At 38.4% G+C, this 27831-nt stretch overlaps 1 protein-coding gene across 1 annotated transcript; it reads right to left on the bottom strand.

Moving 5' to 3' along the window:
* TM9SF2 (transmembrane 9 superfamily member 2) lies at positions 1-27534 on the bottom strand. The gene is made up of 17 exons (XM_082332461.1): positions 27259-27534; positions 23121-23188; positions 21875-21968; positions 20738-20865; positions 17648-17777; positions 15911-16035; positions 14915-15026; positions 12942-13021; positions 12742-12850; positions 12485-12617; positions 12121-12240; positions 9920-9977; positions 9107-9266; positions 7433-7584; positions 6272-6383; positions 5486-5657; positions 1-1362 (listed from the first exon to the last, which is right to left on the bottom strand). Exons 1-17 carry the CDS (start codon positions 27388-27390, stop codon positions 1295-1297), a joined length of 1953 nt encoding a protein of 650 aa, XP_082188587.1. The 5' UTR covers positions 27391-27534; the 3' UTR covers positions 1-1294.
* Between the last annotated feature and the right edge of the window lie 297 nt (positions 27535-27831).

The following is a 27831-nucleotide window of genomic DNA, read 5'->3' as shown; positions in this document are numbered from 1 at the left end:
ATATTTAAGCATCAGTAGATTAAGATCTCTTAGAAAAGTAAACCGATAAGAACGAAAAACCCCAACCTTATGAATGGCAATTGGTACATGAAGTTTAATTTTAAATAAAATTTTATCAGGCTTGTGAAAACATGCCAAAAGCCAAATTGTGTTACGAGTCTAAAATTACCGAACAAGATATGAACAAAATACTCCATTTTCAAAAAAAGCAAATATAGGTTTAATGCTAGTCATCCAAAATCGACATTAGTCTCTTAATATAAAGCAAAAATAGTAATTTTCTTTTATTTTTTAACCTACATTAAGTACAATCAGCAATAGTTGCCGTATAGGATATGCATCATCGAGATCTAAAAGCAAGATCAGCAGAGAATGCTGACTGTTATAAGATCTTCTCAACATACTGACAATTCCATAGCAATCTCTGAAAACGTATCTGGGTTAAGGACTGGGTTAATGCTGCAGAGTGGTTTTGTTAAATGTGTGTATAATTTAGTTCTCATGCGCCACAATCACATTTCAGTGTTATAGCCATGTAGCACAAATAACACTTCTTGCAGATCTATGGGTGTGTCAATATACATTAACCTATAGAAAATGCCATAAAATACTCTATGCGATCTTTAAGCATCCATCTTCAATGTAATTGTATTTACATATTTTTATGAACTTATCATATGTAATAAGCCACTGAAGACATTTTTACAATATTTATTAGATTATGAATTTATAAATTCAAGGACTCAGAGGCACATAGTTTAAAAGGCCAAGAACACCAAAACTAATGAAGTCACAGAAATCAGAATATTTATGGACGTAACACCAGTAAAAAATAAAAATCACATCCAAACTAAAAGCAACACTTCTTAAGAGTCATCCTTCAAAGTTACATAATAAAAAGTTCTCATTTCCCTCAAAGAAAAATAATTCATCCCACCTACCAAGCTAGAAAACCCTATTTACAGTTGTACTTTGATCAGAAGTATTATTAGGTTGTGGAATACAGCCACTTCTACTCTGCCATTAGAATTTAACTTTTCTTTTAAAGTATAGTTGTATTTACAAATGCATAAATATCGTAACTCTGATCTTCATTAAGATCTGAATGAAAACAGGTTGTTAAGTCACAATACAAACGTGTTAGTGGAAAAAGTAGCTGCATATTCGGTATCATTCTCAAAGAATAGGAAGCCAATACTTCTGATAAAGCTCAAGTTCATCAATTAGACCAGGTCTTTAAGTTATGTTAATGAAGATTAAACCTCTTCTGTGTTAATTCTTTACATTGGTTTCTTCAGTCAACTTTCACCACGCTGTAGATTTTGGTTACAAACCAAAAGCATGCAAAGAATCCAATTGTCCCTAAAAAACAAAACAAAAAACAAAAACAAACAAGCAAAAAAAGTTACACATTAGGAAAACTGACACAGGAGACATTCATTTCTACCTGTAGTTCATAAATCAGGACATACGTATATGCAGTCTGCTATCTTTAGTCTTCAGTACATCCATCAGATCAGATAATGGAAAGTTACAGACAGTACCTGGTCTTTCTAGGCATCAGCTGCTATAGAGTATCTCATTATTTTCACAATCATAGAGCTGATCATGGGGAAGACTCTCATTTTAAGATGCTTCTGTGTTATTTCCCTTCCTACGTATTTGTTCTTTGTTGTTTCATTATTCCCTGGTCCAACTCCTTCACATTGCTCCGCTTCACCCTTCTTCAGGGACTAGTCACACACACTTTACCTCATCTGCTCAGCTGGTCAGAGTGTCGCTATTATATTTAATAAACCAATTACACTGACAGCATCAAAAGGAGTGTTCCCATTTCTTAGTTATACTTTAAGGTCTTGGAAAATTAGAGCACTACCTTTATTTCTGTGTAAATCAAGTTAATACAAACTTCAAACCATAGAGTAGTTACTACACAACTTGTACTTCCTATTGGAAACACGTTACATGCTTTAAAAATAAATACTTCTGAAATACTTCAGGCAGTCAAAAAGTATAAGCAAACTTGAACTGAAATTGAAGGACAAAGACTGTTTCCCTGATAACTTACAATCCTTTTAGCTGAACAAGAATAGCTGCATCACTTCTCTTTGTGAAAGTCCAACAGAAGGTCGGAACAAAAATGTTCTTCTGAATGCAAAGTACTTAATATAGTTGGGCTTTGTTAATTTAACTGGGTTACTTCAAAATGCAGCCTCAATCACAAAGATAATGGACTAAAGAGCAGCTCAGAACACCTGTAACAAGAACCTTAATTTCCCACAAAAACTAGGACAGAAAAAAAGCCCTCAAGATTATCCAATTTTTGCCCGAGTACCTCTTCTAAAATCATTGCCTTAACTTATGCAAGAGCCAAGTAAGTTCTTTAAAGAAAAAAAAAAATCACCTTTATTTTAGATCTGATAAGAGGCACAACAAAAGCTGTGTGCTAACTCATTCACTATACAAGCTTGGAAGGAACCATGAATGATATCAGGGTAATTTTTTTCTTCCCTTCACGCTTGCTAAACTACTGATGTTTAACCGACTCATTTACTATGATACGTAGTTGTGGTCCCAGCTGCGAATCAAAGATTTGTCATGTAGCTCCCGGTATTTTGCCTGCTGAGTCTGATCAATGACCTGGAATGCAGTACGGATGCAAGTGCCTGAAGCATGTGTTACACTGACATAGCAGCAGGGCACCGTCAAAACCCTTCCTGATACTGACGATTTTTAACAGATGAGTAAGCAGCGGCAGAATAGTTTTGATACAACGATTATGATTTTATCTTTTTAGCTTCTTTATCATCCTGACACAGGAATTCTGCTGCCTTTAGGAGCAGTTTTTGCTAAATTGCTAGTATGCTTTTTCGTTTAAGAAACTGGAGAACTGCCTGTCCCTTTACCCTGCCTCTAACTTTTTCTGTAAAACCTCATCTCAAAGCACTTCAGTAAATCTCAGAGAACTGAACGCATCCACCTTTGAATGTCTATCAACCTAAATGGGACAAAATTATTCTTAAATTTTAAGAAATAGAACTATTGCCTCAAATTAAAGGATAATTTGCACTTAATCTCATGGGAAGTAGATAAAAAAATCATTAAGCATATGCTGTTTCAAAGTTCTAACCGCTTGGTTAACTTCACATGTATTCACCCCTAATTTCAATATAGAAACTGAAAATTTCAAAAAAACTGAAGGCATACAAACTCTTGAAAGCTTAGTTCAAGTTGCACAGCATAACTCACATCTCCACTGTCCCAATTACATACAAACGACTACCACAGAAAGCATCTCAAGGGGTCTAACAGTAAACCACCTCTTCTTTCCATGCTTGTGAACCCATCCCGAAAAGGACTCCCCAGATTTTCTGGCAGCTGCTGCACAGCCAACTGGTCAACTGAAAGTGAACGTGTGAGCAAGGAAAAGGGAGATGCACTGGACACATCTTAATGCCTCTAGACGATGTTATGTGACATGACTGACTTGAAAGAATAAGGGCAAAAGAGGGAAATGATATGGGTACCTTAGGTGCTGAAAGGCAGCTAAGCCAAGTCTCAGCACAGAAAATTTACTGTAAATCCCCTTTATTTTGAATGTGTGCACTCCAGAATTACTGCGTGCATCCAAAGGAAACAGACTGAATAAAGGAGACAGGGTATACACAATTCTGGTTTTGGCCAAGACTGTTTACAATTAAAGGCAGACATGCTGAATATCTATTGGAAAAGCTAGTGAAACTAAATTAATTGACATTACACTTATGTAAGGCCTAATTATTTTTTCATGCTACTTTCTAAGTTTGCACCGCATTTAAAATTGCTCTACATACAGCAGTACACATTCATTTCTAGCTGAACAACCATGCATTCTTAAATTCTTTAGTTCAGTGAGACTATTAGTAAACCCAGATCACAAATAAAGGTTAAGAGAAAGGCAGGGCAAGAAATAAGATGGAGCAAGAACAGGAGGCAGAATCTCTGATCTACACATTCAGAATGACTTGGTAACCAGTACACAAAATATAAATAAAAGTGGAGGTGATGTGTAACTTACAAAACATCCGCAAGCAATGCCAAAACACATTAGACTGACTTAAAAAGGATGGAAGATAAAACTAACCACTTTTGGAACACAGCTTGATCACTTTTCAAAGAGATTATATGATGTCCGTAAGTCCCATTCCCTCCTTTTAAGAGGCAATGACCCAAAAAACTCCTTGCAGGCTCTTGCTCCTGTTCATCATCATCTGCATTCAGTTGTGGTGCACAAACTGCTTCAATATTTCCTAAGCTGAAGTGGCAATGTCTTTGAAATGAGTATTTGGTTACGCTTAAAAGGAACACCGTTCTCAAATGTCAGTTCTTTTCCCACTTGATTTTTTTGGTTCTCCTACATTAAGTGGAAATGAAAATTCTACTTATAGTGAGAACTGTATTAAAAGCTCTGATGACAAGCCATTTGTGTTCTAGCAGGCCTCAAAATACAGCCTTTATAGCTGCATAGACAAATCCACATCAAAGCCTTAGGAATCATTAAACTTCTTCATAAACTTGGAGCTTGAAATCATTTAAAGCATTGATCAGTTCAAAATACTTTCCAAAATATTGCTCTGTAGGGTAAAGTCCACAAAGATTGATTACATTCTGCTGGAACAGAATTTAGTATTTTTAAGATTTTTGGGGAGTTGGTGGTTGTTGCCTTCTTGCACGAGAGTTTGAAAGGAGACTTCTTGCATCTTTCACTGTCATTCCGGCACCTCAGAGAAGGGGTAAGTGTGTCTGACTGAAGATTCCTTCTTAGTACTGAAGATGACAAAGGAACATTTTGTCACCTCATCTCACTTACTGAAGAAGAAATTGAAGTGCAGCACCTAAGACAGGCGCTTTTCCAAAAGCTCACAATAAAGATGATAAGGTTCTGACACGACCGCATCAAAAAATGGTTAAGAAGTTCTGTCTGCTTCCCCTGCCACTTCAATGCAATTGGGAAAGAAGGTAAAGACGTTCCAGAAGAGAGCAGGTAAGTGGGGGGGGGGGGGGGGGGGAGTATTCTCTGTCAACTTTTACTCCTCTCTCTTACTTCCTCCTATTCCACAAAATCTGCATTTTTTCCTTAACTGACACTGTAACTTTAGACTTCGTTGTGTTTCTCCAAAGACAACTAATTTAAAAAAATTAGTTTGTCACATGACTAACACAGGAATGAAATCTGGAGAAGTATTTATCACGTTTAAAGGTGTCATATTTGAAGATCTAATTATAGGCCACACATCAAATTAGCAGTAGTTTTGCCTCATCCTCATTTAATCTCTTTCACTAAAATTTGTGATCAGAGAGATGCAAAATGCTACACAGCTACCTGGAAAAAATTAAAGATATATATAAATTTATGATCCTGTATCAGGGTAAGTTTTGCCAAGGATTCTACTGTGCAAAGCTAAAGGTACACTCAACATTTAAAATTAAGCTGCAATATACTTACCTGTGAAAAGGAAGAAGATCAAAACCATAATCATGGTATAACCAAAATATAAAATGGTGCTAGCTGTTCCTGTGATTTGCAGTTTAGAAAAAAAATAATGTATTGCATATATTAGGAAATAAACTGCAGTAAAACCACTAGTGAGAAATGAACGCCACTGCCAGTGATAGTCCTAGAAGGGGTGGGAAAAGAAAATACGTATGAGTACTATTCCGTATACCTCTAACGCACTGACCCTATTACTGAATGCAGAGGTACTTTTTCTATTATCACTTTATCAAAAAGCGAGGTTTTATAGTTTTTCTCTACAGGAAAAAACCTATATACAATCAATACTGCATTAACTACACCATTCACCATTAGAGATACGAAACCTAAAGATCAATATCAAATAGGCAAAAATCTAAAAACCCAAACAAGCCAGGCCTACTATTGCCAGCCACAGAGACTTCCCACCCCCCAGGGTTGGGCACATTGAAAAAATGCCCTTTGATTGAACAAAGTTAATGGATTAGTTTAGCACCTTCAGAAAACAGGGAGTTAAGACTCTAAAGATGAGGTATCTGACTTAGTGGTACTCGGTGCAGGGTTTTAATACTTATGAGTTTTGCCAAAAGTAGCCTGCTTCACTTCTGCTTCACTTTCTAAAGACGTGATTTAAGGACATCTAGTAAAGGTGTTTATGTTGAATTCTGGAATACTTACTTCCAATTACAAAAGCCTTAAAATTTTTTGGAAGCATCCTTAAAACAATATCAAGTATGAATACTGAAGAATATTTCTTACCTCTGCACATAGATGGAAGTAGCAGAGCAATATTGTGGCCTCAGAACATGTAATAACCAAAATAATGAATACCAGAAACAGGAAGCCAAACATGTAATACATCTGGTGAGACCTATAAAAGGAAGTTTAAAAAAAAAATTAAAATGGACACTGTGCTAATATTATTTCTTCATACGCGGTAATATCACCTTCACCTTAAGCATTCCCCTTCCTACTGAGGTACTGTCAGTTGTGTGGCCACACAATTGGGTAATTTGTTTTTTAACTGAAGAATAGGAGCCTCAGCAGCTCAGTCTGAAAACAGCGAGAAAGCGAGCCCAAAGCGTGGTCCTGGCTGGGATTTTAGGTAAAGAACTGACTACACATAATGAGTGAAATTACAGTTCCAGTGAAGTCAGCGTGACCTCTTCCACTGACTTCAGCAGAACTTGGATTTCACCTCACATTTCAATCAAAGGGGCAGAGCTGCAAAATAACAAGAAATGTCAAATGCTGTAGCTGTCTACGTTGGGTAGAGGCACCTATTCAAGGTTCAGAAACAGTTTAACAAGATCCAATAACTAAATTGTGCCAGAAGGAAGACAAATCCCTCACAGTAGATTAGTTTGTCAGTGTGCTATGAGCTCACATTCACTTACACTGGACTAGTCTTCGGTGCTTTATTTTTTAAAAGAATTCCTCTCCGGTGCCTTTATAAAGATTTCACAAAATTTGTTGTTTCTTTTTTCTCCCAAGAGCAGTAATACTTTTCTAGCTCAACAATAACTACAACTACAAAAAAAACCCCCCTCAAGTCTATTTTAATATACTTACTACTCTCAAGTTATATGCCATATGTCAGCTTCAGAGCCACTTCCACAGGAAGTCAGAGGAGTAGCAGGAGAAAACTAGCTATTTGGATATTGTAGGTCAGCTGTAAATTGCTACGCATATCACAGCCACTTCTCTACACAGCTCAACAAGCAAAACAGGCACTAAGTAGCTTCTAAACCACAAAATATTAAAAAGATGTTAACGTTTAAATTTTTATTGCACCAGTACCTGGCAACCCGGCATCATCAAAAAAAAAAAAATATCAGTCAAAGCCTCTTGAAGAAAAACTTTCACAAAGAAACTACATTTTATGACAGAGAAAATTCAAATAGATCGTGGTTAACTTACCAAATACTATTGAGAATAAAGAACAACTGTATAAAGATACATCCAAAAGGCAGAATCCCTCCCATGATAATGCCAGGTAATGGCTTTGTATAGAATGATTGCTCAGGAATCTGACGAGGAATTTGATTTGTGCGAACAGGGTGTTCAATAGCCTTTAAACGAAAACAAGAAGTTGCTAAATAAATAACACAAACTACAGCACCACCTTTTTGCTTTCTTTTTGAAATGAGTGCTGGCAAAAGTCTATTATTTGTTTTGAGCATGCACATACCCAGTTAACACTACATCTGCTTTTGCTACCAGCCTAGCTACCAGCATTTGCCAGGCAAACAAGCTAAAACACAGCTCTTATTGAGAACATCGCAACAGGTATTTTGTACTTCCCTTTTTATGATTACCTATCTATGATCTGTTACAGAGCCTGAGCTGATGTCTCACTTTTCAGCTGGGGGGTAGTGGTGGTGCAGACTCTTGGTTTCCCCTTCTAAAAATCCCTGTGTATTGTTTTTCAGGATTTACTCCAAGAATCACATTAGGGTAAACTTACAAACTGAGAGGATTCAATCTGGCAGTTAAATCCTAACTGAAGATGTATACATAGATCAGCATGGTGGGAGAAAAAATTTAAGGCAGATAAATGCATACTTTGCCGTATTGCACCTTTCGTAAAGATTACATCAAGAGCATCAATAGATACTTGCTAGGTACTTGCTTTGATTTGATTTTAATGTATTTGTGACACTTGTCACATTGCCTTTAGTTTATCAAATCCTCCTTTCTTAAAGGAACTGTCTCTGTACAATGCAGGGGGCTTTGCTGGAATTTCAACCTGGTTATCAGAAAAAAAAAAAATCCACTAAATTCTGGTTAAGAAAAACTGGATAACTACAATCAACTTTAAAAGTGCCTTCTAAGATACTTAAATATTCTCTGAAGGTATTCCATGAGAGCTATAGAGAGCTGGAACTCTGGCTTCCTGCACAGGAAAAAAACCACAAAAATATCTGAACTTATAGATCTTTAAGTCTGTGGGGCACAGTAAACCACTTTTAAAGCAAAAACGGAAAAAATTGATTTCACTATTTAAGAAGGTTTGGTCACCAGTGTCACAAAGAACCCTCATATAAATAAGTAAAATTGGCCAGTTTAGGAGTAAATCCCAATTAATGCCTGTGATAATAATTTACAAAATGTTTATGCAAAGAGATTTCACAAGATCTCTAGCAATTTGATCAAAAAATATCCTTCTAAAGACTCAGTGTAGAGGGCAGACAGGAACAAAAAACACAGGGGAAAACCAGAAATGCGTAAGTTGCTTTCCCTTATGCTTGGCTGGGTCAAGTAAATTTTTTAGTAATGGAAGAGATGCTAATTAAAATAAAGAATGCCCAAATCACTGCTTTATCTGGTGCAGTCACTCAATTAAATACAATAATAACCCTAATCATTGCGGAGAATTATCGCCACCAACCAACTGAATATCGAAGTCTTAGAATCCCCAGATCAGATACCTAATGCAGCTCTGAAGTAACCAAACAGGACTGGAGCTGACAATGCAACTACCTTAGGTGCTACCTCAGTCATAGTCTATACAGTGGAAAAGATATATATGTGTGTATGCATGTGTATATGCATATACATACACTTACAAAACAATTTCTCAGAAACACTTACGTTTTTCTTAAAACCAAAATAGGCACCAATAAACGTCAGCGGGACAGATATGCAAAACCAGAGTGCCAAAATAGCAACCAAAGTACCAAACGGAATAGCTGCTGAAGAGCCTTCTCCCCAGAGAATGAGGTTCATGATAAAAAAATCTGCAAATACAATTCTGAAAAATACATAAACACACTTAAAGCACAGAAATACTCCTTAATATTTAATAATGTTAACAAAACAATAGCACTGTATTAAGATTTTAGCGAAAACCTCTGTTAAAACGAAATGACACACACAAAATATCAAAATGAAGAGGTCAAACAAGCAATTCTTTTTTAATCTAATGGGATTGAACTCCAGCAGAAGCTGACGTTCCAACTAAGCGATTTCAAATATACGCTTGTCTTAACTACACTTCAGGGTAAGACTGCTTGCTGTGATTAAGTAGAAAAATTTATCACAGTGGTTATACAGTATATGACACTATATAAGACCAACTACAGTGTGGTTAGAGAAACAGCCTAGAGAGTAAAAGAAAGCAATGGAAAAGTGTGCCTGTCTCAAACTTACTACTACCATAATGCTCTTTCTTAATCAACCTTTTCACGTGGTGAGAGTAAACAAATGCTTACTAAAAAAATATCTAAGGATGGTATGCCATTAACATATTCATCTTTGTCAGAAGTGCCGTGATATTCTTGTAGCTTCTGGAATAAAGAGACGACGTAATGAAACTTACTTGTGTAGCTGAAACTTAAAAATTAACTATGCATGTCAGAGAAGTGCAATTTAATTCTTTTAATCGTGGCGATAGTCTCAACTTACCCAGGACAAAGGAATGATGTCAGCAGGACATTTGTTTTCCATTTCTCACCTCCAAATGCTGTATTAAAACATTTGACAGTCATCAAAACATGCATTAAGCTCACAACTATTAATTTTCCAGTCCATTTACCTGTTATACTTAGCTTGCAAATACTCAAATAATGTGTTATCGTGCCCAAGTTTAAAAGAGTAAACTAAATCTTTAGTAATAAAGCTGAACTCCCTCATCATATTGCTTAATCACAGAGCTTCAACGCAAAGCCTCAGACGAAGGTTAGAAAAAGTATCCCAACTAAATAAACTGGGTCTCTGACCGCTTTATCTGTTAAAAGGAAGAAGCGGATTTGCAGTACTTTTAAGTCTTTAAAAACATCTAAAACCTGGAGTTTAAGCTTTCTAGCATTTGACTGAAGGTTTCAGTAGGAAAAAAATACATAAATATGTGAAAAGCAAGCTTAACATTTTTCTTGAAATAATTCTTGTCTAAGAATGTTACGAGAAAGGACTAACACGCTTACAGGAAGTAGTGATGCTGTCCTGAGTCTTAACAGCATTAAGCAGCGGTGGTACCAAAAGACCAAATATAGCTTTATTAAGAAAATCTTTACGACTTTGCACTACGCTGATAAAAATTATAGTCAGTATACTTTCAAATGAAAATATCCTGCTGGAATTCAGTGAAGCTGACAATTTCATCTGAGCACTGCCGTAATGACATGCTTCTTTACTTCAAGAGTCAGAAATGATTATGGTTAGAGTGATTTTAATTAAGTTTCTATTTCTTCATAAAATCTTGGTAGAACATAGCACTGGTTATCAAGATTAACCATTTACTTTCAACTCGGGTTTCACTTTTTAACTGCAACGTTAAAAGAAAAGCAAACACTTAAAAATGCCTTTCAGTTGCATTTTGGTTTCTGTCTCACATTATTTTATTTGTGTACTATAAGCAGAAACATTCATGTTTACATGCTCTATACAGAGTATGGACCACCCCATGTTATAACAAGAATATCTCTGGATCAGTCACTCACTGTCTTAGTAAACACAATATTCAAGTATCAACTAAATGATTCCCAGTAAGTATAACATGGAATGTAATTATTATTAGCTACACCTCCACCAAAAAGATACTGGATTCAATTTACCATCAACACACTTCAAAATATCCTTCAAAACACATAACATACAGCACGATATAAACAATAATTCTGTCCTCAATTATGCTCTTAGTCCTAAAGTCTCCTTCCATTTAAGTCTAATTGGCTTGAACAGAAGGACAAGGAATAGTTCACTATCGCGTCACTACCACTGTGGAAAAACTCCCTACAAAATACAATCCCAGTGGTTCCCCCCACATGAAAATTACAAAACAGTTAGAAGAAAGAACTCCAATGCCTACTGCCAGGTTGAAGTTCAGAAATAAACTCCTCTAGCCCTGTATGTTCAGAACTAAAAATAGTCCAAAAGATCCATCTCGCTCAGTCATAAAGAGTTTTGTACCTTCAGTAAGGTACAAGCTGTATGCGGAATGGCATGCTTCACCTTAAAATAAACCAGAGGGTCCAGGGGCAAACCGTTTCAAGTTAGTAGGCAGGCCTTGAAACAACAGCTAGCTGGGATCACTTAAGGAAAGCAGTATCAACTAACTACGGTCAGGTGCCCAGACACCACTGTGTTGATTTCTACAACTACAGATCACCTGAAAATCCCTCCCCCTATGCCCCTGCTGCAGTCTGGTAAGCACCATTCTCCCAAAGACCTAGGAACTCACTAAAAAGAGGTGACAAGTCTCAGGCATGTAAGAATAGAGGTCCATGATGGGGGGGGGGGGGGAAGTGTTATCAAGCAACATTGATGGCTAAAACTAAATGTGAGTTAATACCCAACCCCCAACTGTAGGAAACAGAAGTACAAAAGTGTCTGATGTAATGGGCCTAGTATTAGTAAAATGGAATTTGCTTTCCAATTCCATAAATACATAGCGGCAAGAGCAATTCAGGGTCTTTAGGCATGATTGCATCAAAACCAATGTAACCACGTCAGTGTTCTATATGTATTTTCTGTTGTAACGGTAAGTACCTTTCTCCATCTTGCCCTGAGGGAAACTACAAAGAGTACTGGAAAATAAAAATCAGTTCTGTGATGATAATTTACTTTAATGAACTTAAGCCCTGTCATGTTAAATAACTTTTACTCACATTTGTAGAATCTGGCAGCAACATAACCAGCTGGAGTTCCAAGCAGTACCCACAAAACTACAGCACAGGTCATTAGAGCTCCCCGGTTAGCAGGGGACAAAAATCCCAGGCAAGCAAAAACTGTGAAGCAGAGATGCACAATTTTGGAAAGTAATTATACATTTGACTTAAAGCCAGTACATCAGTTATCTTAAAATCTGTGTATACTAAGTTGCATGTCTACTCTATCAGCTCAGCAGTTTCTAATCTTAGACTTTTAAGAAATTTCTAGACAAAACCTAAACTGCTATTTTTACTAGTACCTTGTGATTAGCAGTGAAAGATCATCTGTACTCAACTAACCCCTCCCCGCTTTATTACTTACACAGGGTAACAAAAGTCATTATTAATATCTGCGTGCCAGAGCCTAGAAAAACAGACAACAGCATTCCTTTTCTTGGGGGCCTGAAAATATCACCATGAACCAGCTTCCAGCCAAATTCTTCTTGAGCATCTTCCTGTAAAGGAAAATATATCTATTTTAATACAGCAGATTGCCATTTAAGTAGCCTGTCACAGAAATACATTCAGCTGAAAAAGTCACGTTCCAAATAAATGTTAGGAGGTACATTTCAGACTTACGGTGGAATCCATCTGATTGTATCTTGCAATGTCTTTATGCAGTGTCCTCAACATAATCATAGCTACCATTCCAGACAGAAAGAGGACAATCACCAAGGAATTCATAATACTGTATTTAAAAAAAAAAAAAAAAAATCATCATTCAAATTGCAATGTAAACACTTCAGTACAGTACACTTGAAGACAAACTTTCTTCTCACCTAAACCACTGAATGTGAGTGTGAGGCATGGATTCCAAAATATAATCCCATCTTGATGCCCACCTTATACTTTTTTCTTCCTGAAAGAGTAAACACATCAGTTTCAGATACAGTCAGTATCCAACTTAAATTTACAAGTTGAAGTTCATGCAAAGCAATCTTAAATCTCACAACAAATTGAAAATTTAATTTTGCATGCCTTAAAGGGAATAGTTTAATAACACCTACCTAAAACAAACCTAAGCCTTGACCATAGAATCTAAACCAAAATATTTTCTGAATAGTGTTGAGCACCCATGTCTTCTTAGGACATAAAGGCATATCAAATTAATTTAATTGTGCTTCCTCCCTTCAAGAATTACATTAATTCATCGGGAATTCAAACGACAAGCAGAATAACAAAGAATATGCATTTTTTTAGCGTATGTAAGTCAGGACCACACAGACACTGTGAAACTAAGCTCTGCTATATAGTCTCCAGCATTTACATAGTGCTCTGTCCAAATTATCCTTTGCTTTGATACAACCTTGTTTCAGTACCAACTACCAATCCAATTACATTCAGATTATACTCCAAGACAAGTGGGGAGACAAGACTGCAAAACTTACATTGTTAGTAGAAGGAAACAAATTATTCCTTCATGCATTTCAGCTGATTATACTTATTCAGACCGAACAGTCATTGATCGGAAACACTTCAAAAAGAGCATTTTTTTGCTTTATTTTGCAGGGTAAACATGAAAAAAGGAGTAAACAGTGCTGATCAACTTGAAGATTGCTATTAAACAAACCATAAATACTAGTATCAATTAATAAAAATAGCTAGGTTTTTTTCTGACAGGATGTTATTTTAGTAATTTGTAACATACAAGAGCAAGAGCGCTTTCCAGTATAGTCAGTTTTTGAAAATATAAAAAACATTGGGTTGAAAAATTTAACTTTAAAGATCAACTCTCCAGTCTCCATTTCACCACAGTTGAACTGAATCCTACAGCAGGCTACAAACCTAGAATTATGATATATATATGAACAGCCTTAATATGACAACGGCCTATCATTTTGAAAGACACCACTGGCCTTGCAATCAGAACAAGAAAAAGGTTAAAAATTAAAAATTGCCCTATTGCTATTTTTTAATCTATTAATTGCCAAGATTCTGATTAAAGTCTATAATGACAAAAAAAAAAAAAAAGGAAGGTGTAGACTCCTTCATATCCAGAAGAATCACAGAATTGCTAAGGTTCAAAATATGAACGGCTATGTGTGAGCTACCCCTTCAATACATACATAGGGAGTCAAGAAATCCAGTTAGTTATAATCTGCACTCTTTTTAGCAAGTCATTTGCATTTTGAGGTCTTAGACTAATAGTGAAACAGTTTGGGAAAGAGGGGGAAACTCTGGGAAACAGTTTGTCCATCAAACTCCGTTAAAAAAAAAAAAATCTCTTGCTTGTCACCAGAATGAGACATATTCAAGTATCACTGCTCCCTACAGTTGCCTGATATACTGCTCCTCTGTCTTTAAATAGAGAGTAGAGAACAAAGAATGCCAGCTTCCTATTCTTCTGCAAATTTCCATGGGAAGAAGACCTTGAAGAAAAGAGCTTTTGCAGCAGGAGAGTAGAAAATGATCAGCTTCAACCTACCTATGACACTAATTTGCTGAAACACACAATTTCTCAGACTTAGAGCTTGGATTGAAAAATAATCTAGCAGACAACCTAGGTAAACGTGGAAAGTGTGATTCTTTTAAAAAACACATATGCATTTCACATTCAGTGTGTGTGGGGGGTGGTATGCAAAACTGTAAAGCGTGTGGTTAAATCCGAAGCCATCTCTGACACTCCAGATCAAATAAAGTTTTAAAACCACAAATTTACTATTCTGAGATAATTTTAGTTGTCCATCTTTATAATTCAGAGTATTAATGCAGGATTTTAAGAGGTAACTACCACAGAAAGCTTAGTACTCACTTCAAAAGAAACTGAATATGTGTAAGCAATTTTGACTTCTCCATTAGCCTTATTACTTATATCCATAGGTACCCCTGAGCAATCAGGGTTGTCTGGATGAGTATGCTTGTAACTGCAGGAAGAAAAAACACAGAATGAAAGCTGCTTCAATGACAACACTCTTAAGAAAGAATTCATTCATCTTACACAAGCATCAGTTGCATCCAGCATTCTTCTCTTAAATATAAAAATTGTTCTTAATGCCTCATAAATTTCAGAACTCATGAGAAATGTATCATAAGCACAGGCCTTTTTGATAATTGAACTTTTTAAACAATAGTTGTCTCTTCTAAAAAGAAAACTAGAGAGAGCACAGTCTCTAAAGCTGAGCACCAAAAATTAAAGTCTGAGTACTGCTAAGAACCTCCAAAACACTCAAAAAGTTACAACAACAGAATTACTAACTTCTGTCAGAAAAAAATACTTTCGTCATGATGCTGGACCGACAATGCAACAAGCTCAGTTATACCAAGAATACAAAAGAAAGGAAAGAGAAGATGCTAAGAAATAATAAACCAGACATCAGTTGTGCAAAAGCCACATAGACACCAGAACAACTGACGAGTATATTTGCGAAATCATTCCATTCAAATCCTGATTGCTGAAAACATCAAATGTTGCACTCTGATTACTCCTGCCTGAGGCACTCGTGGCCTATTCCGTCACAAGACAAAATGTTCCCCAGTAGGGAAATGAGGGTTGCTTCACTGAACACATACCACTTCCAGGTTTTATTTTATCTTTTTTTTGGCCCAAATAGGAAATAGTGCACAAAGATCTATCGAATTCAGAACAAAATTTTGCTAAACTGTCCTATATTAGACTACATCAATCAACAGGAAAGCTAATCTACAGGTCACATCTGAAAACATTTCTGACTAGTAACAGGTCCCCAAATCAAAGCAAGTATCTTAGGATGGACCACTGTTTGATGACAAGTTATTCCCGAGTACTAACCTTTTTGGTTCAAGTTTAGCAGCAACTAGTCTTGCTCCCAGAGCTTCATTTTCCACAACATGGTAATATATTTTTATGTCAACATGGTTGAAGATATAAAAAGTATCTTTTTCATGAAATTCTGACTGCAATGATAAAAGATGGTGTTAAAGAATCAAAAACATAAAGACATCTAAAAGCCTTAGGCAGAAGCTTACATAACAGAATTTTAGACTGTGTACAGTTTTTCTGTCAAGAAGTTCTCCTACAAGATGAATGCGGGATTCTGGGAATACAAAACCAGGAGAGTCTCTGCATTAAAGCCTTGCATTAAAAAGACAAACTAGAAAAGTTAATGCTAAGAACTGTCTACTACAGCTGAAAAGTAGAAAAACGTATTTAAATATAAAATTTATAAATATATTTATTAAAATATTTCAGTAACTGAAGATGTCCCATTTTATTTAATTGAAGTAGCAAACTGAATAAATATGTGACAACTTTCATATCAGAAGCATTTAATAAACATCAGCTGTTTTAAAACAACGTATATATTTTTCATAGATTAAACAGAACCTCCCAAGACAAACAATGCAAATAATTGCTCTCTGTGACAGAACCACCGCGATATTTGAAACCAAAGACGCACACAGATGAACTGCAAGCAGCAGCCAAGAATGCTGAATACAAATCTCAGGTGAAGGGAAACATCAACTTGGAATTTACTCAGTTAGAGAGGTTGTGAAATCACAAGCATTATGTCTACTGAAGTTCGACTAGTACTTCTTCAGGGTTCTATCCACACTCCTTTCTACAAAGCACCCTAATTATAAGGATAGTTATATAAACAAAGTGTTCTCCTACAGTCCTTCAGTTATGCCTTCAAAGGTTATTTTCCTTCTATTAAAAACAAGTATTTAAACAAGATTAAAAGAATACTGCCAGATTACATATTTAATAATAAATGTGTTTCCAGCATCCATTCATATGGAGCCTCTGAAACCAATTCATTATGGAGGAAAGGAAACAAAATTAGAAACTGCAGAAACTGTCGTCTTTGGTAAGATCCATTAAGTAAAACCAACAATTTTGGTAAAACCAAAAACCTATTCCAGGTCTCAGTGACCTCTCCATGGAAGAGGTCTGTGATAATCTAAAGACATCCTGCATTTTCTACTGCATTCTTATTTCCATAATACTTTCAGGGCATTTATCTGGACCTCCACGAGTTAATGATAGATCTGTCCCTCACCGGAGAAGCTTTGTTCAGTCAGAAATCTTATATTCTGCCTTCTTCCATTGGCCCACACAGTTTCAGCGAAAGCAATCCTTCAAGAAGTATTAATTTCCATGCAGATGTACAAACATGTCTATGCAAACCTGCTTCCATGAAAACACTTCTATCCCACAAAAATGTAAAGTCCAAGCCATTGAATGTTTAGACTTCCTAGGCAATGAAGGATGACATGTTTTTCTTCTCCTTCACCCTTTACAGGTACTAAACGCTATGCACATTCATTGCTTCCCTCTATCTTTTAGAGCCCTTCTGTGTTATGCAACAGAAGAGACAAAGTTCTTAGGCTTAGATGAGGCTTACAAATTGTGGTACTTGCAGAGATACCAAAACACTTATCTAGTTTTAGGCAACAAGGGTTCTTAAGAGAGTGAGGACTCACCATAGAAACAGGACATAGGAGAAATGCCAGTCTTTAAATTAGTAAAAAGGGGATATTAAAAATAAAATTTGCTTAAACATACATTAATAACACAGGCATCTTTTGGACGGCCATCTTCTGTAATATAACAGCCAATAGGAAAACCAGGATTGCAGAACCTCTGGCCATCTTCAACATCGTAACACCAGGTCACAGGCATGTTGTCCACAATCCTGTAAGTGGCACAGTGACATTTCACAATCTTTCAAAATACACAGTATAATGGAAACAAAACCAGATTAATATTAATCTATCTTTGCTACATTCCTTATTGGAAGATTAACTACAAGAATAATACTTCTTTCAGATTTTAACCCATGGAATTGCACTGATTGCCAATACAATTTCCAAATGAGATACAAGCATCTAGCTCTTCAACTGAAACTTTATCTTTTTTAGAAAAACAATATTTAAAAAAAAACAGTCTGTTTTTTCAGAAAGTGGCTTGGAAATAGGATGCTTACCCTGTGACCACCAAAACATTCTATTCACTGGACTGGTTTCTGAAGTCCCCTTACAAATGTAGCCCAATACATAAAAAAACTCTACCACTCCAAAGTCATAACAATTTAACATTTCATTATTTTGTCTTTAAAAAATGGCCAAAAGTATACACTAAATCAGCTAAAATGAACTTGGTAATTTCAAGTTTAAAACAAAACACAAAATAAAAACTTTTGCCTACACACCCATACATATTATTAATTCTCCAGCTTCCTTGTTGCTCTTCCATCGCAAAATATGCTTTTCATGGCACTCTTTAAACTTTTATTTTGCATTAAAGCTAACATGCAAGTTTGTTGGGGTATTTTTTGCTATTTAAGTTAATTCCTGACCATTGACCTCAGCTGCAGTTCCCCGAGAGTATGGAATGTTTTAACTAGATGGTTTACGCGAGCAAAAAATTATAAGCCACATTTGGGAAAGTAATCACTTTCAAGCCTCCCTCCATTGTTTACCTGCTGCCTTTACATTATTGTCTTACAAGATTTATATTCATATTACCTAGAAGTCCTGAGCCCAGTAGGTTTATAGTTCAGTTTCAATGAAAAATTTGTAGAGGAATGCCACACCCCCATGAGGAGTTGTGGAAAATCATAAGACAATAAGATACAAACAGTATCCAACATGCTACAAACAGTACAAATGTCAAAACCAAAAATATACTTTTAAACATAGAGAAAGATACCAAACATGGTCACCTGTCCCTTTGTAAAAAGAACTACTAAAAAAACTCAAACCTCTTTCTTTATGTTAGGAAGTGTTTTAACTAGCTGAAAGATAAGTCCCAAAATAAAGTCATTCAAAGACAACTTAAAATTCAGTAGCTGCCCTTAGGGTGACATTGGTTGCTCCAGGGTATGTTTTTAAAGGTCTATTAATAAACTTCACACATGAAGGCATGAGACAACTGCCACTTTTTGTGCATCACTAGACCAAAAAAAGGACATCCCACTGAAACTTATCAACACGTGTTTTTGTAAAACCTGTGAAGGTACTGAATCACCTTTACAATGAAATGTCTCATCATTACAACCACTAGGCTATTAATGTTAACAAACACTTCATACCCGATAATACCTCATCAAGTACTTTTTAATACCTAATAAAACACAGGAATTATGACTTCAGAAAACAATGAAGCATTATTTAGTTTGTTGTGCATTGTAACAGTCTCTGAAGTAGCACTATTTTTTAAAGCACATCAATAGATGGGGGTAAAAAGAGTGGTATATGGTGCCTTTGTTCACAAACCATAAGGAGGATCTGCATCATCCCTACCATTAGCTCCCAGACAGAAATAAGTAGCAATGGTCATGGCTGGTACTGACACAGTGGAAGAGGTGAAGACAGGCCCTCCAAAAACACAGTTTCCAGGTTCTCAGGAGATTCCAAAGACTATCACAGAGTTGCAAACAGCAGCAGCACCGACCAAATCCTACTCGTTTCACCATGCTACTATGAGGCAGAATTAAGTTGCTGATTAGGAGCTATTCCAGATGCAGATTCACTACGCTTGGACCATGTTTGGAATTTACCTCCATAATATATGCTAGAGAGAGCTCTTGCTTTTGTTAGTATTTTCATTTCATAATCAAAACCAGGTGAAGCACTAACCTACTGCTAAAGAGTTTGGTTGGGATAAAGGCTTTCCCTTGCATCTTCTACAGCAAAGATATACTGAGCTGCCTTCAAGCAGCAATGCTGGAACAAATTGATAGTATAAGCAGCGAATCATTTTTCACAGTTAATCTTCAAATTTAGAATGACTTGAAGAGATTATACGTGTGGGGCAAATACGCTATACAACAGTGTTCTTATATGCCTCTCAAGAACATCTGGTGATTAACATTGTCAGCCAAGATATCAGTATAGCTGTTGAGTCCAATTCAGTATGTCAAGTGCTAATCTTATTAAGTGGCTTTTAAAACCTTAAAAGTACTTTGCACCATCTGCGTTCCCCAGGAATTTTATAATAAATTGAAGCTGGATAATAAACCTCTATTAAATCCTCACTTACGCTACCTTGCTGATCCCTGTACAACATACCCCTGGACCATATTCCTGAACCAATGCATCATTCATCAAAATCCAGCCACTTCCACTTTGTAAAGCTGTGCCTGAGGGGTACTATCATTACCATAACAAACATAAACAGGCATTCTGCATGCCACTGGATCTAAAGTTTTAGGGCAGCGGGCCTAGCAAAAAACCAAATACTAGAAGTGCAAAGTCTCACAAGGAAAACAAAGACAATACAGCAATAGAATAAAGGTTCCTTAAGACTCTTCTCAAGCTAGGGCAGGATTAACATTTACAGGTGCAAAGAAATAGCAGTATTTTACAGTAAGCACAGAGGCGGCGCAAAAACTACACAAAGCTTTATGTTTGAAAACAGGCTCATTTCCATTATACCTGGTGCTTATCCTTCAAGTGAAGTAATTTTTTTTTTTTTTTTTTTACAAAGACAACAAACAATATAACATCTTTTGCAAGAACAGAAGGGTAATAGATTCAGTGCAAATACCTAATGTTCACTCTGTATTAACTTGCAAATACGAAATGATAAACTGAATTAAATTATCACCAACATACTAGACTAACCAATCTATGAATTGTGGCATCAACTTACCAATGATGTTGATAATTCAGTAGCATACTTTTTTTCAAAAAGTCTAATTTCTGTTTATCCTCTGGCTTTGAGGTGTCATACGTTTTTGTACAAACAGATTTACATGTCTCCTTATTCTTGAATGTGAACTAAGAAAAATGAAAGATCTATTAGCAAAAAGGTTGTAACAAAGTTTGTGTCATTTCAGTATTTAACAAGTTTCCCCCATGCATTTTGAGGCGTAATAAGTTTCCCCTATACATTTGAGGGTAGATTGAGATTGGATATAAGGAAGAAATTTTTTACAATGAGGGTGGTGAAACACTGGAAGGGGTTGCCCAGAGACGTGGTAGATGCCCCAACCTTGGAAACATTCACGGCCAGGCTGGATGGGGCTCTGAGCAACCTGATCTGGTTGTAGATGTCCCTGCCAATTGCAGGGAGGATGGACTAGATGACCTTTAAAGGCCCCTTCAATCCCAAAGCATTCTATGATTCTAGGATTTATAATCCCCTATACTATTATAATAAAAACACCTAACAAATTACCAAGACTGTGTATATTAACCCTTCAGAGGAGGTTTTTTATATTGGTGTGGGCTACAAACCCCTCCTACACTCATTGTAGTGCAGAGCTCCTAAGAGCTCCTTGTTACTAATCAAAACCAGTTTTCTGCAATGATTTACCAGACAAGTCATTTGACCTCACAGCAGCAATGCTGTCCCAGACAGATTCAGTCGGTAACTTTCTCTCCTATGCAGGTAGGGGAGAAGGCGAGAGCTTCAGTCACCACAAAAGACAAGCTGGCTAACACCATTTCTAATTCTTCCATTTTACAGCCACAGTATTTTCAGATCTGGTTCCAAGAAATAAGAGTACTCAATTGCCTCTAACAAGGGGACAGCTGAGGAGCAAGAATCAAGTTTTGGCAGGTTCCAAAGACAGAAGACAACCTCCACAGCACTTCAGGCTACAGCTTCATGACGCAAAGTGCATAGTTACAATTAGGTTAAATTAACAGATTTCTATTATGTGGAATTTCAGATTTTGAAGCTCTTTGAGATAAAGCCCTTGTGAAGAGAATCTTCAAGATTCTGATCTCCTTTGGTTACATTTGAACATACATATTACCAAACACCCCTTGTCAGAAAACAAACCCTGTAAGGAGATGGTTCTATCCTCTCTCCAAACAACACTTGGCCAAGGTTTTCAGAGGGACGCTTCTTTCCTTCTGCTTGACAAAAATCAAACCTGAATTAGGGAAAAGATATGAAAGTTAATAAAATATTCTCAGCTGCAAATATTAGACCTCAAACACTGCTCCCAAATTAACACCTTCATCACAAGTAAAGAAACTATACAGCTTTCCTTCTAGACAACAGTTTCTTCCTTGAACCTGCAAAGTGCGAAAATCACAGTCCCATTTTGAAAAAAGAAAAATAAAACCAACAATCAAATCTCTTCATCAGCTATTTCGGAACTCAGTTGATATTAAACATGGTAGCATAAAAGCTTCCCTAAGTAATTACAGGTTTCCTATTTGAACAGGAATTTTAGCCAAGAATTAAACCTTCACATAGAGTTTCATGACAGCTCTGAGAGAAAAGCATGCAGGCCAGATTCTTGGGCGGGGGGGAGGATAATAAAAGAAAAAAACAAAAAACAAACCAACCAACCAACGAAAAATACACACGCACATACAGACAGGTCCTTTATAACAAGCACTATTAAATAAACAGGTTATTGCAGTTTTATTCACCAACACATTTAATAGCACATCCTCCAAGTTTTTCCAGCCTAATTTCAAGTATATCACATTTGTGTTCATTAAAGTGTAGACATAACTAGTGTTAAACCTCTTCGATATTAACAGTGAAAACATTCTTTGAAGGAACAACTTTACATAGTTGTACCAGGCACTGATACATTTTGTGCGCTCCTATGATGTGTACCAAGAAAACATTTAACACCTCATTAAGATAATTGATGGGAAGTTCACACCTCATTACCACTTTAACTCATCTGGCTATAGACTACTAAAGACAGCAGTAATACTTTGATCTCTAAAATGACAACTAATGAAGAAGAGTAAATACTACACACAGAAACACACACACACAATTTTAACCTTAAGTTACTCTAAAGCAGTGATTCTACCTACATGAGGGCCTTTGAATCCATGCACTACTTCTGAAGTATAAGCGAACGCAACCAAGAAGGAAGCAATGCGTACATCTGTCTGCTTGTTGACAATTCTGTATTTGTAAAGTTATGTTAGCAAAATAGACATTCCTCACTGGCAAACTGCTGTAGCAAGATGCAGATAATATTTCAAGATAAATTAAATTAATCTTTTTGGAAAAGCTGACAACTAGAATGACATAAACAGTATAATATACTTACGCAGTATATTCGTAGGGAAGGACGGACTCTACAGAGTCAAGCCTGTTCACAAACAGCTCGATTCCAGACTGAAAGAGTAGAGATAATCAGCAGTTATATTACAGCACTTCTTCAATTCTGATAGATATATATAAATAGATTTGTGTGAATAAGGTAGAGGAAAGCTGAAAATGTAAGATTTGTGTAGTTATACATCTTGAAGTGTACAGTCTTGTGTAATGAACTGTATCTGCTGAGAGCATAAGTAAAACACCATCTAACCATCACAAAAACAGCGACCACATGACAAAACCACTTTAAGGCTAACACAATCATTCAAACTACAAGACAGCAAGAAATCATGCGCAAGAATAATACATTTTCCACAGTTGCCAGTGTTTTAGTTTAAGGTACCAAGTTAGAGCCACGTTAGTCATCACCACAACTTTTGTATAATAAAAGGCTTAAAAGAACACAAATGATAGTACAGGTAGATCAGTATTTCTCCCTATAATTAAGCTGCTCAAAAATTTTATCAATGTCAACTGAAAACTGAACTGTGAGGATTTAAGCAATGTATTCGGACTGATATGCTATTTTAAGTTTGAACAGAAGCTCTTTCCAAAGAGAAGGCAAGGATATCCATATATACCTTCTTATAGAAGTTTATCAATAACTCTAGCAACTCTTGAGTAAGAACCTGAAATTCAGTCTGCTGTGGTTTCAGACTATTTTGGTCTATACACATTAATTACAAATGGGGTAGCCTGCTGCTACGGAAAGGGAGAGGTCTCTCACTCTTCCCTCTTAGTCTCAAAATCCCTTCCCTTATTTTAGTCCCACAGTCCCAATACATTTCAACTGTTTATCTTACACTGGTTTTGGCCGTTATCTGCTTGCACAGTAAACCAATTCAACCAGCTAAAACAGCAAAAGACTTACCCCAAAAAATTTTTAAAGAGCAGTTTTTAGCAGCATTAGCAAGTTGAACTGTCTTACTGTGCAATCAGACAGGAGCTGGAGACAGCAAAAGGAATGTGAGTGCTTTCAGGAACAAGACCTCCCCCTTTCAACAGCAAGCCACCTATTTTCTCACCAGGAATCAACAGGAAAGCTTTTCCTCCCTATGAAAAGTCACTCAAGTTTAGCCAAACCAAGAAATTTGGGGGGGGGGTGGTGGGGGGGGCGTGGAATGGAGCTGTTCACATGTACCTGTAGCTCAGATACTTCAGTCAGGTGCCATGCTTTACTGATATACTGTAGTTGTCCATGTGCAAGTCAGGATGCAGTTCCACAAGCGGTAGACAGCTGTTAGCTGTTAAATTTACTCATTAAGTGAAGACACTTTACTGCTCCTATTTCCTCTGCCTTAAGCCATGCAGACCTGCTGCTTACCTCTGGGTAAAGCATGCTTGTGATAATTCTGTAAGCCGCTTCAACTCACTAACACAGCAAAAAACTAGTCTGGCAAAAAGTTGGATAGTTTCCTGCCATGTTAATAAGCTCAAAAAAGGATTTAACAAGTAACACAGCTGGGATGATGCAGAGGACAGGAACACACTGCCCCGAGGAAGACAGGAATGAAATCTTTTACTTCCAGCAGTGAGGAATTAGACTGCCTCAGCTGGTCACAGAACCATGGCCTTAGATTAGCTATTTTGCATTGGAGGAGGAGATTTACTTGAATGCTTCAATTTTCTGTAAGCAGTATATGTGTTACTGAAGATCAGCATCTTTGAAAAATAATTTCCCGTACAATGGCAAGTCCCCTTTGGAGCCATCAGTATTTTTTTAAACTGAGTAAGGATTCTTAATGTTCAGGCAAGAGCTACTATTTAAGTCTGTGCAGATCACATTCCATTTCTGATGATATTCCAACCAAAACGGGAAAAGCAGCCAAGCTGAGTTTGCCCAAGCAGTTTAGTAGACAGCTTGGAGGAAGGGGGAAAGTCACGAGCTCCATCATTCTTGTGCTGCTAGCCACATGCCCCACTAACACCATCCCATCCCACGCTACCTCACCAACAGAGGACAGGGGAGCCATAGAGATTATAACAGACAAATAGTACCATTTAGAGATCTGATCTGTGGATCCAAATCCTCAAGGCAGAGGAAAACTCAACATTATTACTGACATCATAATCAACAGTGACAATTGTAAGAACTCAGCAAGAACATGTAAAAAGTTAAAGTTGTCCAAGGAAGCTTAATTTTACCTACTTAGGTAAATATTATGATAGAGCCATTATCTGATCACATATTGTTTCTCCTCCCCACGGACCAGACTACATTCAGTTGCGGACTACATGGAGAGACTTAGATGTGAAGAGTGATTTAGACTTCTCCATATGCTTATGTCTCACTCAGTATGTAAATGGCTGGCATGAAGCAGAGGAATATAAGAGATGCTTAATTTCATAAAGAGATTTTTGCAATAATACACCTCTGGAGGTTATTCTAAAATGTTCGGCTAGCCACTGGTGGAAGATTTACATTACTTAAGCACCTCACTTCACATTTACAAAGGGTAAGTTCTCAGGATAAGGAGACAAACATTTTGTACACATTCTATGAGGAAAAAAAAAATACAGAGACATCTGAGAAAGATGACACCATCAGTGTCTCAGGCTGGTTACAAAAGACAGTAGGCAACCTGGTTTACTTGACTTTGGGAAGAAAAAAAAAAATCTTTCTGCCACAATCCTAGCTTAAAACAGGAATAATTCAAGCATAGCACTATTTTTCAGGGATCTTGTGAAAAACTACAAACTGTGGCTTGAAAGTCTTAGCCTGTACTTGAAGAAAAAAAAAATTTCTTAAGAGGGTAGTGCAGCACTGTAACAGGTCACCCAGGGAGGTGGCGGACGCTCCATGCTTGGATGTTATCAAGGCTTGCTTAAACAAAGGTAGAACTGAGCTGATCCAGTGTTGGCAAGAGTCTTGCTTCAAGCATGAGGTTGGACTCTGTGACCTCCTGAGGTCACTTCCAAACACCATTTCTATGATCCTATAAAAGAATGTCCACAGAATGTTTAACTACTGCAACAGAAGCGGCGCAGAAGCAAGACTGAAAAAATCCACACCTATGTGTTAGGTGCCAGATTTGGCTGGTCTGAATGGAACGATACACTTAAAGAAGGGAAAAGACATTTATAGCAACTACGCTTTCATTACACGTTCAGCTTATTACCTGCTTTACTGATTCATGACAGCAAACGGATAAAGTCCATGCAAGGTATTTACCAAAAGCATACAGTTTAAATAGACTCTTACTGTGGAGAATCATGGATCAGCGTTTCATGTAATACAAAAGCTGAGAGATCAGAAAGTGTGAGACAGCCACCTTCAACAGCAATAAAACAACAGATCATAAAAGCTCTTGGTCTTGAACTTTTTCATTCAAGTCTCAAGGTGCAGCCTGGCGTAATTTCCATCCCAGCAGCCGGAAACGACTCCTAAAGCTCACCCAAAGGAGCACAGACTCTTTTAAGTACAGACCCCCCACCAGCAAACATCCTTACAAATAAGCGATTTGGTTAGGTGAACTTTGCTTGTCACTTATGTGGGCACGAAAACGAATTTAAGCTTCATTTGAGACCGCGGGGCCAAGAAGCCCCTAGACTTCAGATCCCTGCGGCCAGGAAGACACAGTCTGCTGTCTTCTGTCTGCTGGCGGCCACCGGCCGCTCGCTGCTGCCAAGAACCACACACCCGGCCCCGGCACGACCTGTCACTGAGACTCTTACTTTCTGCGGCTTCGCAACAGGTATTTAAACGGGCCCGAGAGATAAGCGGCCGGGGCTTCCTTTTTCCGCAACCTGACCGTAACTCCCGAGATAAGCTGTCGGCCCTTTCCTTCCCTGCGAGGGACCGCCGACGCTGTCCCCTCAGCGACTACAGCGGGGACCGACGCGGGCTCAGAGCCCCTGCAGCCACAGCCCCCGGGGGCGTTCGGTGCGTTACAACGAGGCACCTACAAACCCTCCGGGGAAAAAAAAAAAAAAAAAGAAGAAAAACCCAAACCCCACGCACAGCCCCGCCAGCAGAACGATCAAGCTCAGGCCGCGCAGCAACCCGGGCCCCAGGGGCGCGGGCGACGCCGAGGCCTCCCCTCAGGGCGGCGGGCCGCGGCCCCCCCGCCCGCTCGGGCCCCGCTCACCTTGCACTCGGGCTTCTCCTTGCCCGCCTCGCAGAAGTTGACGGGCGCCAGGCCCGGCAGGTAGAAGGCGGCGGCGGGGGGGGGCGCGGCCGCCGCCAGCGCCGCGGCGATGAGGAGCCGCCGCAGAGCCATGGCGGGGCGGCGGCGGGACGGCGGCGCGAGCCGGGGCGGGGGGCGGGCGGGAGGGGAGAGGGGAGGGTCCCTGGGCGCCTCTCGCGCGCGCCCGCGGCGGCAACGGTCGCGGCTTTCGTCTCCCCCCGCCCTGACGGCCGCCGCTTCCGGCTTCTCGCGCGCGCGACACGTCACCCCGCGCGGACCGCCTGACGAGGGCCAGGGCGAGGGGGCGGGGCCGGCGCACGCGACCAGCCGGGCCGGGCCCTGCGAGTTCGCTTCCGGGGTAGCGCCCCGCCTGCCGCGGTTGCCATGGCAACGCGGCGCCCGCCGCCGCCGCCGGGAGCGGGGAGCCACCGCGGCCGGCCCGGCCCGGCCCGGCCCGGCCCGGCCCGGCCCGGCCCTCCCCTCCCCTCCCCTCCCCACCGGCCCCGGCCCCCGAGGAACGACGGGAGAACGTCG

Source organism: Platalea leucorodia (genome assembly GCF_965183815.1).
Source record: "Platalea leucorodia genome assembly, chromosome: 2".
In the NCBI taxonomy this organism is placed as follows: Eukaryota; Metazoa; Chordata; class Aves; order Pelecaniformes; family Threskiornithidae; genus Platalea; species Platalea leucorodia.
The sequence above is the reverse complement of the archived record's forward strand: the minus strand, read 5'-3'. Positions and strand labels throughout refer to the sequence as shown.

Bases quoted from the DNA above. Each gene is read 5' to 3' on its own strand.
- TM9SF2 (XM_082332461.1), bottom strand. From the start codon at position 27,390: ATGGCTCTGCGGCGGCTCCTCATCGCCGCGGCGCTGGCGGCGGCCGCG. The intron at 7,585-9,106 runs GTAAGTGTTTCT...TTTCGTTTAAAG, and splicing joins ATTTTGGTTTTAAGAAAAAC to GCTATTGAACACCCTGTTCG. The intron at 6,384-7,432 runs GTAAGTTAACCA...TTCCTTTTATAG, and splicing joins TTTATTCTCAATAGTATTTG to GTCTCACCAGATGTATTACA.